This window comes from Zalophus californianus, chromosome 14 (assembly GCF_009762305.2).
Source record: "Zalophus californianus isolate mZalCal1 chromosome 14, mZalCal1.pri.v2, whole genome shotgun sequence".
Lineage (NCBI taxonomy): Eukaryota > Metazoa > Chordata > Mammalia > Carnivora > Otariidae > Zalophus > Zalophus californianus.
This window is the reverse complement of record NC_045608.1, coordinates 88482145-88497544: the sequence shown is the minus strand read 5'-3', so window position 1 is coordinate 88497544 and position 15400 is coordinate 88482145. Positions and strand designations below refer to the sequence as shown.

The following is a 15400-nucleotide window of genomic DNA, read 5'->3' as shown; positions in this document are numbered from 1 at the left end:
TTGATTTTTGTTGCATTTAACAAATTTAGATTACCTAATAAGAATACCCAGATTTTGTAAGTATTTGTATTTTTATAGTGCTTTCAATCTGTTTACTTATAGTCCGGATTGGGTGATGCAGTGTAGTGAAAAGAGCTTTTAAAACAAGAGTTAGGTATTTTAATCCTATTTAAGGCTCCCACATTGATTGCTTCCATCCCTTGAGCAAGCTGTTTTGTTTCCTTTGCTCCAGCTTCCTGGTAAAGGTCATCTGAAAGACCCAATCTCTTTTTATAAATCCATGTGAAAATTTGAAAAACAAACTAGTTAGTGAAAACTTGGAAGGTTTAACATTTTCAGATATGCCTTCTTAAAGGGCACATTTTGGGATTTCCTGAATAGTTTTCAGGAACGTAATATTTGGTTGGGAAGAGTGAATCCCAGATGGATAATGTGAGTGATAGTTGAACTTCTGATAAAATAAAGTAGAACATAACCTGGGAGTGAAGAGCATGCAGACTTTCTTAGGGCATATGTTTTATGTCTGTAGTAATGCAGTTAAAGTTAGCATCAAAGTGTTGGGAAATTTTAGAGTAGCTCCAACTGCAATGTTACAGATTGCCGTTGTATGAAAACCTCACCAAGCAAAGCATCATAAAACTCAAGTGCTTTCCACCGTTTCTCAGCTTTTGCCCATTTTTCCCTATTTCTCTGTTATTCTTCCTCAAGGTTATGTGAGCATTTCCTGACTTTGGACTCACACTTTATTTTTAGTCTGTTCTGTCTTACAAAGTCTGCAGCGTACTGTCTTGTGGTTCTCTGACAGTTCAGAGTTATAGTAGAAATACCTTGTTTGGGAAATTTTTGCATTTGATTTCCTACTGCAAATAATAAAATGCCAATTATTCTACATAATTATTATTTATAGCACTTAAAACAGTCTGGCATATAGGGGCCCAATCAATAGTCGATTGGTAGTAAACAAATGAAATCAATAACAAAATAGAATTCTCCAGTCAGTCAGTCATTCACAGGTACATCCCCTCACAAACTTTGATGGAGTGCCTAATATATACAACACACGGTTTAATGCCTCAAATACAAAAGTGTGTGCCACTGTCCCAGCTCTTTAGGAACACACGGTATAGTAAAAATTTTGTGGAGCCCGCAACTAAAGCTTAAAATAGATTCAAAATAATATTTTAGCATAGAGGATGCAGAGAATAATTCTGCCATGGTTGGGGAGTAGGGGTAGTGAATATTCTGCACTGGGGGTGTAACAATTGAACTGAACCTTGCAAAACCAGGAAGAGCTTAGTAGGCAGAGAAGAACGAATGGTTTACTCATGTATAACTAATGTCTTGTGCATAAAGAATGGCATTTTATAAAATAAGTATGAAATGTTCAGACATAAGAAGAAAAATTTGCCAGTTCATTGTTTATAAACTTTTTTTTATTGTAACCATTTGGAATGGTTACGATGGAACCAGTTAAAAGACTGTAGTATGATTATTAAATTTGTTTTTTAGAAATATAACTTTGATGTGGCTGGGCTTTGGGAGTGGACTGGAAAATTAGAACCTTGGACAGATCCAGGCCGGGTGGGAGACTGTTGAAGTATCATAGACCTGTCAGCAGAGATGGAAACAACTATTTTGAAGGTCAAATGAACAAGGATCACTGCCCCATTCAGTAAGAACATTGAGGGCAAAAGAGAAATTTCTTTTATTTTCAAAGAATGAAACTTCTAAATTTAAGGCAGACAAACTGAACCTGAGAAATTTTTGTTTAATGAATGTCGAGATGAAAGAGATGGGTTTTTAGGTGAACATGTCTTCAGTTTATGCCCATGTTACATTAATAATAGAAGGGTGTATGAGAGGAAATAGCCCATAGCCTTTCATGTTAGAAAACATAAAACACTTAGTAGATATTTGTGAAGGATGTCTTCTTTATTTCAGAGCCATACCAGATATCCCTCTCATAGTGCACAGATTTTTTTTTCTTTATATCATTTCTGTTGGTATGACATTATGTCCATGTGTCATGGTTTAATGGACACATATTGTCAACACTGAGCTTCATTCTTTTGTGCCCTGGTGTTTCCCTGGTGCCTTGAATAGTGTCTGGGACAAAGTCAGAGGCCAAGATGTAGTAATGCTGAACCAGTGGTTGAATGGACAGATGACTTCTTTTCAAAACTATCTTTGGCTGAATTAATTGCTTGTGATTTTATAATGTACGTTGGAACAGAGTCAAATAAAATCTGTTGATCATAAAAGAGCATGTCTATGGCAGTGTTATATTGTGGAAGGGTCATAGCCTAGGGAGTTAGAGAGACCCTGTCTGATCTCCAGTTTATACTACCCAAGTCTCTGTTTCATCATCTGAATAGGACAATAAAACTTTATAGAGTAGTCGGGAGTATTTAAAAATAATCTATAGAGTAGGTTGCACAGGGCATTTCTACTCATTAAATGTTAATTTAATTTTTAGTTATGTGGACTTCACTAAATGGCTTGACTCTGTATTGTGGCAAGAATAATCAAAGATTAGCTCTCTTTTTTATTTTATTATTTTTAATGTGCTCTACTTCAAAAATGAAACAGTGCAGTTCTGTGAAATGATTTAAACAAAGTGAAATCAGAGACTATCTTTTGATACCATTTCTGTTTTCTTTTAGTAGTAATACAGATTATTCATTAACGTACATTTATGTACCTAAAGAAAGGAAAATAACATTTGAAAAAAAAATACTAAACACGGTTTGATCTTAGTTGTATATCTTAACCTCCTGCTCCCCACAGGGGAAACATCCTAAGATTGACTGCAATCAAGACTGTCTTGTGAAACTAAAGAGAATACCTGGTATTTGCTGAACTACTTTCATGTTTTGATTTGAGGAAATTACTACATCTTTGTTGTTATGTTACAGATCTACTTACGCTTCTTGGACTATGAGATGCAGAATTCAAATGAATGCAAAAGGAACTTTGTGGCTGTGTATGATGGCAGCAGCTCGGTGGGGGACCTGAAGGCAAAATTCTGCAGCACCGTGGCCAATGACGTCATGCTCCGCACGGGCCTTGGGGTCATCCGCATGTGGGCCGATGAGGGCAGTCGGAACAGCCGATTTCAGATGCTCTTCACATCCTTTCAAGAACGTAAGATTCTCTGCACTTGACTGTCCTTCAGTAGGTCCTAGGCTGCAAGTCCCATCAGCTGCTAATGGTAAACACCGTTGGTAATGGTAAACTCCATGCAGTGTGAGCACACTAGGTGTGTCTAACCAGTTCTTAAAATCACGGAGATTCCCTTTCCTTCATTTTGGCCCAGTGACAGGAGAAAGTTACATAACACATTTTGACGACCTGTTTCGGCACAGGCGTCATAGCCTTGTTTAAGACAGCTCACTGTTCAACCGGGAAATGATGATTTTGTCTTTGGTTTAGCTCTTATGAAGCATATGGAACTTGAGCAGCTTCTGATGAAGTTTGAGTTTAAATCTGAAAAACCTGCATAAAAATATTTGGTCGGTTCTCTTTAGTAAGCTTCTCTTGCAGTCCCATTTATTGCAAATAGGTCTGAGATGATAGAGTTCCAGTTAAAGTAGGCAAAGAGTAAGAATTGCTTGGGAAGAGGGTAAATAGAAAAAGTTGCAGAAAATATTTAAAATGGCACAATGGGTGATATCCAGAGTTATGTGCAAAGCACAGCAATTTTAGAAAATTATGTTCTAACAAATAATGAGTCATATTAATAGATATATTTGGAATGTTCTTTAGAAAACCTGAATAACTCATGTTTAATAATTTTATACAAATGAAAAAAATCCTGAAAAATTCAGTTTTAGGAAATCAGCACCTTGTATTTTAAAACTACATGTTTATTAAATAGAAAATAATGTGTTTGAAACTTCCAGGATGTCTCAGTGATACGCACAGCATGCAATATTTTTTTCAGTTCATAAATATTAAATATACTGGACAATTCTTTTATATAGTGAAGAGTTTTGGCTTGAAATTCCTCTCTAATTACCCAGTTGGAGAATTCTAGAACACCAGAAGTACCAAATATCACTCAGTCTTTCTAAATCTTGATACCATCATGGAGCGCATTATCACGCCGTGTTATTGCAGATTTAAGCAGCATGTTGCCATCCTGTTCTCATTTCGGTAGTTGATCAAAATGATAGAGGTAGTGCATCTTTATTTCAGCAAGATATTGCCCCCCCCAAAAAAAATCTTGTTGTTTTCTTGACTAGAGTAGGAAGAAATCCAAGCTATGAGATAGCACATTTCATGGCCTCACTGCTGATTGCTCCACAGTGGACAATAGCTCTTGACTTTGGTGGGAGGTTAAAAGTGCTTATTCCATATTCTTATCAGTCTTGGGTGATAATATGTTGAGAACTCCTGTCTAATTTAAATGCTACACATATAGAAGGGCTAGCTTATATGTTAGAGAATATTATCAGGTTTTTAAAAATATCACAAAAGTCTTCAATTTTTATCAAAACTGTACCGTAAAAGGTAATAGGGAGAAAATGAAATTATATATTCTTAGATTTCAAATATCAACTAAAACAACAGTAGTATAGAAGAACCCTGACTCCTAGGACTTCCTGAAGTTTCATTTCATTCAAACTCAGTATGCACCGGTACTTTTTTTTAAATAATTGACAAAAAATATCTTAGCAGTATTAAATGATATTAAGGAAATTGAAATAAACAACTCAAAGGAGATAGTCTCGTGGGAAGCTACACTGGTCAAACTGCGGATTACATAATCTGTTCTTTCCTGGGTTTTATGAATGAATGAGAAGGAGAGAAATCAATTGGAAGAGACTGAGCAGGATGCAGAAGCAACTAAAGACATGAGACCAGGCCAAAGGAGAAGTGGTTATCTTAGAGATTTTGTTTTTGTTGTTCAAAATGTGATAACTACCTTAGACTTACATTGGTGATATGGATTAATGTCTGAAAGCTGAGATTTGTTTGCTAAATTATAGGGAAATGTCTGAGTGAAATTTAGGAAAAAACATGTCCAGCTCATAGGAACAGTGATTTTCTAAAAATGAATGGATGCCACATAGAAGATATAGGCTCTGGATGGAGAGTGATGAGTCTGAAAATGGATCATCAAGTGGCGTGGATGGTGGAGAGAATGTCTGTGTTTTGTACGGAAAGGACTGGTAAACTTCGAAGGTCCCATTCAACTCTAACAGTGATTGAGTTCTAGGAGTCTTTTTATTTATTTATTTATTTATTTATTTATTTATTTATTTATTTATTTTTAAATTTTATTTTATTATGTTATGTTAATCACCATACGTTACATCATTCGTTACTGTTGTAGTGTTCCATGATTCATTGTTTGCATATAACACCCAGTGTTCTATGAGTCTTTTTAAAATTCTGCTTATGCAAGAAATGGTGAATTATATCATACTGTGCAAATGCTATTAGAAATATTTCTATCTGAGCTAAAAGATAGAGTTGTCATGCATATACATAAAGGATCTCTAGAAGTCCTTCAAGTGGGTGGACTTTCCAATGTTGAATTCAGAAAAAAACACGGCGTTCTTCCTCTGTAGGAGGAAATCACCCCCATCCTTTATGTTCCTGCACAGTGAGATGGATTATCACTCTCGTTTTAATGATAAGTATTACGATAGCGTTCTCTGTGATTATCTCATAAATTTTTCAATAAGCTTCAATTAGAAAAAATTTATCTGCTGTGTCATGTTGCCTATGTAGCTTTTTGACATTCTGCTTTTTCTTGCTTTTTGGGGGGGCTAAAACTGGGTGGAATCTACCATTGTCTATGCATAAGATCAAAGTCATTGTGTGATGAAGTATGTGGGGATGGACTAAGTCTTTCTGTATTGATATCAAAGTATCCCAGATATGAGATGATAATTCCAAAACAACAAGAACTGAACTTCAGTCAGTGCTACTATTCAGAAATGAGTGGCTATGTCATTTTAAGGGCTCTTAATGAAGAAATAAAGGAATTCTATTTAGGGAGTTTCAAGTTCCCCAGATGGTATTGTTTTATTCGATATTGGTGGCTAAGAGAGTATTTTTCATTACATTTTTGTTTTTCTTGGTGATGATAGGTATAAAGTTTATATAATATATATTATATACAGGGGAGCCTGGGTGGCCTCGTCGTTAAGCATCTGCCTTTGACTCAGGTCATGATCCCACGGTCCTGGGATCGAGCCCCGCATCAGGCTCCCTGCTCAGCGAGAAGTCTGCTTCTCCCTCTCCCACTCCCCCTGCTTGTGTTTCTTCTCTCGCTTTGTCTCTCTCTGTCAAGTAAATAAATAAAATCTTTAAAATACATATATATATATAATATGTATATATAGCTTATGTATAATATAATTATATAAACATATATAATATTCGTATTTAATGTATATTTCTCTAATCTTACTCCATACACACCCACACACATATGGAGTAAAGATTAGAAGTGTGAAATCAATAACCAACTTTGTCTTACTCAAGCAATAAGGAACCACCTTTCTGTTTTTCTTGGTTCCTTGATATTTTTATTGGTTCTCAACATTTATTAGGTAGTATCCCCAGCCCAGTGTTGAGAAGTACTTATAGCATATTCAACAATATTCTAATATCTATCAAAAGGTCTTGTGTTGGGACCATATGATGTAATTTTTTGAGTATAATTGACACCCAATGTTACATTAGTTTCAGGTGTACAACTTAGTGATTTGATAAGCTTACACATGATGCTGTGTTCACCACAAGTGCAGCTACCATCTGTCCCATTACATCCCTGTTATGGTATCAGTGACTATATTCCTTATGCTATGCTTCTTATTCCATGACATTCATTCCATAACTGGAAACCTCTATCTCCCTCTTTGCCCATTTTGCCCAGCCCCTAACCCCTCCCTATCCATTTATTCTTTGTATTTATAGGTCTGATTCTTCTTTATGTTTGTCATATTTTTAGGTGTTAAAGGAGAGCTTAGGGACCATCTATTTCAGTCCCAAACATTTTGTGAATTGAAACAGAATAAGAAAAGATCCAGGAAGTTAACTGAATTTCCCTTCACACCCTCAACTCCATGCTTAGTGATTGAGCACTACTGTGGCAAGGATTAAAAACCAGACTCCTAAGCTCATAAGTTTTCTTGTGGATAACTTTGTCACTTGTAAAGAATGGACAGAGCTCCCATTCTCTAAAGGTGATGATGATAAAGATGGTGATAACAATGGGTAGCACTTATACATCACTCAGAGAGCTCAGATATGTCGGCACTGGTCTCTATGCTTTACAAACTGAAATTTGATCCTTCTGTCTTATCTGTTGAACCTTATGTCTACATGTTATATGAACATGCTATGATCACACAGCACATGAACATGCTAGGATCACACAGTACACCACTTTCATATGACCTACAAGATTAGATGGTAGAAAAATTATAATAAGGGACTTCTAGTCTGGAACATACTAATCTGGAGACCAATGGAGGCAAATAGAAATATATTTTCAAATCATCCTATTTTTGCATATGTATCTGAATAAATTACAGAAAAGGGAAAGAATGTGTAGAGGGAGAGGAGAGAGAGAATCTCAAGCAGACTCCCTGCTGAGCGTGAAGGCTGATGTGGGGCTTGATTCCACGACTATGAGATCATGACCTGAGCCAAAATCAAGAGTTGGTTGCTTAACTGACTGTGCCGCCAGGAGCCTCTGAGTCACTTTTTATAAGTCATTGATTTTGCTCTAAAGAACAACTAAATTTTTTAGAAATTTGATTATAGTTAGTATAATTTCAATATTAAACATACTTAATATGTGAAAATTCATAACCAATTATGATGGAACTGTATAATACACATAATGGAACTATTAGTGAAATGTGTTCAAATTGAGCTGCCTCCCAAACTTTTTGAGCTTTTTCTGTGTGACGTACCTTTGCAAAAAGTAGAATGGATGAATAACATAAGTAATATCTAGTTTTGACTTCTGAAAGTCTGTCTTTAGCTGCTCTTCTTTCATTTAAGAGGTTTTGCACAATAAAATCTTAATCACTTAATACTTATTTAATGAATAGCATATTTCTGTTAAAAACAGACATGTAAAGGGGATGCCTGGGTGGCTCAGTTGGTTAAGCGCCTGCCTTCGGCTCAGGTCATGATCCCGGGGTCCTGGGATCAAGGCCCGCATCGGGCTCCTTGCTCAGCGGGGAGCCTGCTTCTCCTTCTGCCTGCAGCTCCCTCTGCTTGTGCTCTCTCTCTCTCTCTGAGAAATAAATAAAAAAAAAAAATCTTTGAAAAAAAACCCAGACACCTAAAATGGGGTGAAAAACAAACCATCCATTTTAAGGTTGTAGCATGTTGTTTACAATAATTTGCTAAAATGAGATAATTTAATTTTGTATTAATTTGTGGCAAAGACTATATCAGGTATACACTATAGATTTATTTACAATAAGACATACGTACAATAGCATCTAAATTAGAAGGAAAATTGAGCTGAAGAATTCTGTGGAAGGCAGAATTTTGAGATGAACCAAAAGAGTCTCACCTCTTGGTGTAAAAGCTGCTCACATCCCTTTCCCTTTGAGGTAGGCAGAACCCATGAATACCTTGGGATATCAGTCAGTGATTCAGTTGTATTCTGTGGCAAAAGTTATTTTGCAGATGTAAATAAGGCTCTTAATCAATTGACTTTGAGTTCATCAAAAGGGAGATTATCTTGGGCAGACCTGAGTAATCAGGTGAGCTCTCTGAAATAAGGTGAAGCATGAACTTCTGACCTGCAGGAAGAATGCAGACAAGTACGTTGTGAACTGCCTGCCTGTTAGAGGGGCAGACTCAGGGAGCTCAGAGCATCCCTGGCCAACAACTTGCAAGAAAGTGGGAACCTCAGTCATACGACTTCAAGGAAGTTATTTCTGCCACCAACAACTTCTAGAGGTGAAAGGTGTGCCTCATGGATCTTCCGGTCAAACTAAAGGGCATCCAGGAGGACAAGGGCCATGACGCTTGGCCACCTCAGCAGGAGACAAGGAGAGGCACAGGGCACAGGACTGTCTCAGAGACGGTTTGGGTAAGCATTTGTCTGAGGGTAAAACCCAGTGAATTTCAAGCAAGGGCCATGGGGTTCTTGAGGAAATCATTTTAGCAGAAACACTTTCAGTTTGGACTGAAAGGGGCAGAGTACCAATGAGAAGATATCATCAGAACCCCAAAATTCTTGTGGCAGGAAGCCATCGGATAAAACCGCTCAACTGCAAACGTGTGTCACCTTTCAAAGGAAGGAAGAATGACTCCAAGAGCAGCACCAAGAGCCTGGAAGGTGAAGCCCACACCAGCAGAGGGCTTTTCCTAGAACTGGAAACATAGTCCAGAGAAATCCAGCATTTATCCTGCTGAACTTCAGAACTGTTACTATTTACTTTCCATTCTCCCTATTTCCAACCAGAATCTCTATGTCCTTTATACTGTGCCTCTCCCACCCTTGTGTGCTGGAGTGTTGGGGTAAGCGGCTTGTCTCTTTGGACCCCTGGGTCCATGGGTGCAGGGGAAATGGATCCCAGGGCTGCAGTTCAAGGACGGCCCCCAGGAGCCTCTTCTGCACCACATTTAGATGGTTTGGATGTGAGGTTTGGGACTTTGAGTGGTGCTGCATTGCAATGATACCCCTGGGAGTATCAGAAAGGGAGAATCTATTTTGCATCCATGAAGGAAGTGGAGCACTGGGGGTCAGTGGGCGGGCTGTGATGGGCAGAATTTTGTGATGACTCCAGTATTTCCACCTCCTGCTGTACAGGCCTTGTAAATACCCCTCCCCTTGTGTGCAGGAAAAATCTGTGAGTATCATGGGATGTCATGTTATATTTTGTGATGTCATGTTACATCTCTCTCTATATATTTTGAGGCAAAACGGATTTTGCATAAGTAGTTACAGTCCCGAATCAGTTGATTCTGAATTAATCAAAAGGGAGACTATCCTGGTGGGTTTGACCATACACAAAAAAATATTGGTAATAGTCTTTAAGCCCTTTTAAAAGAAGGCAGAAAGGTCAGTGATGGAAGAAGTTAGAGGCATTCTAAGCTGTAACAAATACTCCTGCAGCCTGAAAGAAGCATGCTGACCTGTTGTAGAGAAGGCCAGGCGGCTGAGCGTGGTGGGTGGGCTTTGGGAGCTGAGACCGTTGCCCGGTTAAGAACCAGGAAGCAAGGAGGAGCCTCAGTCCTACAATCCCAGAGACTGAGTTCTGCCAACAACCTGAATGTGCTCGAAAGGGGCCCCATGCTCCAGATGAGCCCCAGTCCAGCTGCCTCCTTGATGTCGGCCTTGTGAGACCCTAAGGAGAGAACCCACTCAATCCAGACTTCTGATTCACATAACTGTGAGATACAAGTGGGTGTTGTTTGAAGCCAGTAAGTTTGTAGTAATTTGTTACTCATCAATAGAAAACCAAAACACCTTCCTGTTGTAATAATGTGCACTTTTGAGTGCAATAGATAATCCAGATGTCCATCTACGTGTTACTTGCATATATTAATATATTATTATTTATTAACTGTTCATCTCTGTTGCTAGATTTGGTAGTTGAGATGTGGCAAGGTAGAATGGTAGGAAACATATAAAAAATAATCACTCCAACATCAGCTTGACCCTAAAAGTTGAGTAACCACTACTATGTTATTACCCTAGTCATCAGAGTTTTCATTTTGATACTTACTCGTATTTTTTGCTTTGTTCTTTTATTCCTTCCGCAAATACGTGAGCACTGAGGCACAGAGATGAAGGGACAGGTGCCACCACACTCACTCAAACTAAACTCCAGCGTGTGACTCACTTCAGAAAATGTGTATTCATGTCTGGTCCTCTGTGCCACACTCTCACCATGTACTTCCTCAGTTTCTTTAGTAAATTATCCACTGAGACACTGTATTCTAAAACGCCTGATTCGTGTCTCATAGAGGATTTTTCCTCTCTCTCTCCAGCATTTGTTTAGATTAGTAGGATCTTTACTCTTCTGCCACAGTGATCAATTATGATTTCACAGTTCCGTTTTATTATCCTTTCTTGTCTGGAGCCTACTTTGGCATGCCATCTGCCTCTTGCATACACAATTTACGTTCTGTCCTCGATGGTGGCCTTTCCCAGTTTTGCAATATACAAGTACGCTTGTCATAGGACCTCAATAAACTAAATTTGGTGGACCCTAAGGGGGGAAAAGTATATAGATATTTAATTATGAATGTAAAATGTACCAAGTTCAGTAGCACTCTGAGATTATACACCAGAAAATATTGATGATGATCAAACTCACAACAGTAATATTTAATTTCCTCTCTAGGAAAAGCAAGGCCAAACACATTTACAAGTTTGGGGTAAATGGTAAGATTGAAAGGCATTGTATTTACGGTGTATTTCATTCAAGGAGAAAAAATGGTATTTGTTACAGGAAGCAGTGTTACCAATTATGACACAGACTAAAATAGAAAGTGATATGTTTCCTGATAGAGATCTCCATGCCTCACTGTTATGACTTGGTGTGTTTTAAAAAGTTTAAGACTACTTTATTAATATAGGAAATATTTTGTTATATCTGTCCTACAGCTGAATCCAGTACCAGATGGCATAGATTGAAAGATCAATAATACACGAAATAGGCTGGGAAAATTGCTGCATATGTGTCCTACTTTGGCATGTCTTTTGAAGGCAGACATAAAACACTTTACAGATAAGGAAACATATCATGTATATAATATATATATACAAAATTTAAGGTTATGAATTATTATAAAAACATAATTGAAATTAAAAAAGGAAAAGCTGAATTGAGCAATTGGCCACAGAAACAACGGGCAGTGGATAAATATTCTTAACTGATAAGGAATAAAGACGGTGAAGACGATTAGAGAAAGTTATATAAGCATACCATAAGAAAATGGGGCAAATAAGGTGAAAATTAATTCCCAGAGGAGCATAAATGGACCGTTGGTACAGGAAACACACACCTATGTGTATTAGTGAACAAAGATGTAAATTCCGATAGGAAAAAGACCTCATTTTCATCTATCAAATTGCTTAAAAAAATAGCAATAATAAAATATCCAGTTTTGGAGGTGGTGTAGTAAAATGAGAATATATGTATGCTGGTAGAAAAGAGGACGTTTTCTGAAGGGCAACTTAGCAGTATCTACCAAAATTCTCAAATAGGTTTACAAAATTTAAAAAAAGGTGCGCCTGGGTGGCTCAGCTGGCTAAGCATCTGACTCTTGGTTTGGGCTCCGGTCATGATCTCAGGGCCCTGGGAGAGCACCCCACATCAGGCTCCGTGCTCAGTGCAGAGTCGGCTTGACATTCTTTCCTCTTTTCCTTTCCCTCCCCCTCCACTCCTGCCTCCACATGCAAGCTCTCTCTCTCTCTCTCGCTTGAGATTATTTGAGAGATCTCAGATAAATAAGTGAAATCTTTAAAAAATAAAAAAACTAAAAAGTTTAAAAAATAAGGTCTCTCCTGTTGATCTAAAAAATTAACCTAAGGATATATATATTACTGGTAGGTATGTTTAGAGTCTTTTAAAAAAATGAAACTTGCTTAAGTTAATGGTTAAATGGTTCTTGGAACATACATATATTCTTTTCACTCTTAAGATGATTTGTGTTAGACTGATACTAACATTGAGCTATGTGAAAAAATAAAATTTTAAAAACAAGTAGCAAACAAAACGCAGTACAAGCATACTCTTGTCAACAAGTATGATAAATGTTTAATATAGAGTATCTATTACATATGCAATGCATGTGTGTAGAACACAATGCGATTAAGATAGTAATAGTGATTATTTTTAGGTGATGAGGTTTTTTGATTCTCAATGTTTTATGATTTTTCTACAATGAACAGGATTTTTGGTAAACATTTTTTAAAGCACTAAATATAACTTTGATGTGACTTTGATACGACTTTCTGAAGGGATTTATTAAATCCAAGAAAACAAGAGTATATATGTAATATATATATAAATTTTAAGTAGGCTCCACACCCAACGTGGAGCCCAGTGTGGGGTTTGAACTCATGACCCCAAGATCAAGACCTGAGCTGAGATCAAGAGTTGGACACTTAACCGACTGAGTCACCCAGGTGCCCCATATATACATTATTTTCTGTATGGAGAAAATCAAGACACATCTACCATGTCAGAAATGATAACTGATCAAGAGTTTTTTTGGGGGGGATGGCAATTATGCCAACGGGTGAGGACAGATCATTATCTAGTGACCTGTTCTTTCAGATTAGATAATTACCATGATCTACACTAGAATTTCTCTACTTTTTAACCTCCAAGACCCTCTCACCTGATGGCTTGTATGTGGCATGACAGATGTTGATGGGTAAGCCTACATTTCTGTAATGTCCTTAGAGCACTAGAGGTCATGTAGTCCTTCCTCTGCTGGGTGACATAAGGAAATCTTTGAGATTGTGCTAATATGTGAAATGTCGTAAGTAGTTAGAAAATGTTGCTTTTGATCCATTTCACAAATCGGGACTCAGGAGTAGCAGGGTGTCCTGGTTGGAAACCTTTGCCCTTCCACGTCAGCGTGGAAGGTTCCTTCACTTCTCCTGTTCCTGACCTTCCCTGACCCTGTTGCAATGTTGTGCGGCCATATCTACATCTACAGGGGCTGGTGGATCGTGTTCTGATTACCCTAAGAAGTGAGCTACTAGGTGTAAATGGGTATATTAACTTCATTTCTATTGCTGCTGTAACAGATTACCACAAATTTAGTGCTTAAAACAATACAAATCTATTATTCAAAATGGATTTCACTGGGCTGAAACCATGGTGTCAACAAGGCTGCTGTCTTGGGAGGACACAGTGAAGAGTGCATTCCCTCACCTGTCCAGCTTCTAGAACTGTGTCCCTCCCATTGTGGGTTTTGGCTCCTTCTCCTTCAAGGCCGGCAAGGTAACCTCTCATCTCCCTTTGTTTCCTTGTTATATCATGTTCTGTCCCTTGGAGCTCCTCCCTCCCTCTGTAAAGACATGTGTGATTTCATCGGCCCTGTCTGGATAATCCAGAATAATCTCCACATTTTGAAGTCCTTAATCACATCTGCAAAATCTCTTTTGCATATAAAGCAACATTCACAAGTTCTGGGGTTTAGGATGCGGGCATCTTTGGGATCCATTGTTCATTTTACCACAGTAGGCTTGATGTTCCTGTTTTGTTTTTATTTGGTTTGTTTTTAGTAAACTGATATGCTCTTCATCTGAAATTACGAAAAAAATAATTTATTCGACTTGAAGACCAAAGGTACACGATGCCAAGTGGTAATCGTGTATCTGAACATGTGTCCCTTTTATGCCCTACTACTGAGTCAATATTCTTCTAATGAAATTATTTAAAAATTAAATATTTTTATTACTATAGAAAAAATACAAGAAGGGAATGTATCATAAAGATATAATTTTGACAAGTATATATGTGTTTAGAATTGTAAAATTAATGTTAGACAATTTGCAAAACAAAATTACAAATCATCTGAAAAAACAGTTTTTTGTTGTGAAAAAAATCCAAATAGGATACCCATTTGGTGGCGGTCAATTAATTCTGCTCCTTTCTTACCTGTAATACCTTGACTTTAAGCCTCAATTTCTTTTCCAGAAAATGAAGGAGGCATTTTACAGCAGCTGTGAGTTTTTAAATATGTGTTCAGAACAGAGCACATGGTGACGACTATCCTGTTGATTAATGCGATAATAACATACTGAAATTCATTTTCATAGTCAGTAGTTTCTTACTTGCAAATTTAATGAGGACTTTGAGCAAGGGATTATAATATAAAATTGTAGAGTCTGCCAGGGACCCTTCCTTCTTTTTAAGCATGTGGTTGAGTCCAACTGTAGCATAAAGAAAACAACTATCAGAAATATTTCAATTATTGATGGACATTTATTATTGCCTTGGTCATTTAACTCAAATTATGTTTTTAAAAGGTATGCATGTAGATATACAGGTCAATGTAATAATTACAATTTAAAATCACTTTCCTTGAGCGATTTTTTTTAGACTAAAATATTTAAATAATGTTGGTGTCTATGTGTATTTGTTGAACTACTTAGAAAATTTTGCAGAGTTCTCATTGAACTTCCTAGATCACCGTTGCCTTTAGTTAAGTTGTCGGTCTGCCACGGAGCTTGTGGACAGGAATAAAAGCAGTAAATTCCTTGTAATTTTTGGTGGGATCCTTGGGGATAACATATATTGATTTCTTTGATTTTGGCTTTATAGCTACGGTAGTTTATGTCTACCACTGCAAATAGACTGTGTATAGTTGTATGCAGACAGAAAACTATTATTCTCAATTGTTAGACTTTGAACTAGGAGAATCACAAACTCGAGGTTGTGAT

General features: G+C 37.3%; 1 protein-coding gene across 13 annotated transcripts in view; it reads left to right on the top strand.

Moving 5' to 3' along the window:
* NETO1 (neuropilin and tolloid like 1) overlaps positions 1-15400 on the top strand; it is a 121077-nt gene that overhangs the window by 71894 nt on the left and 33783 nt on the right. For 12 of the 13 annotated variants that reach the window (XR_003517023.1, XM_027576692.1, XM_027576690.1 and 9 more), the window contains exon 7: positions 2916-3144. Coding sequence is in view for 12 of the 13 variants with exons in the window: in XM_027576692.1 (XP_027432493.1) it covers positions 2916-3144 (229 nt within the window). In the remaining variant the exon portion in view is untranslated. Of the gene's footprint in view, positions 1-2915; positions 3145-15400 lie in introns of those variants that run through there. The other variant, XM_027576695.1, reaches the window with a different exon arrangement.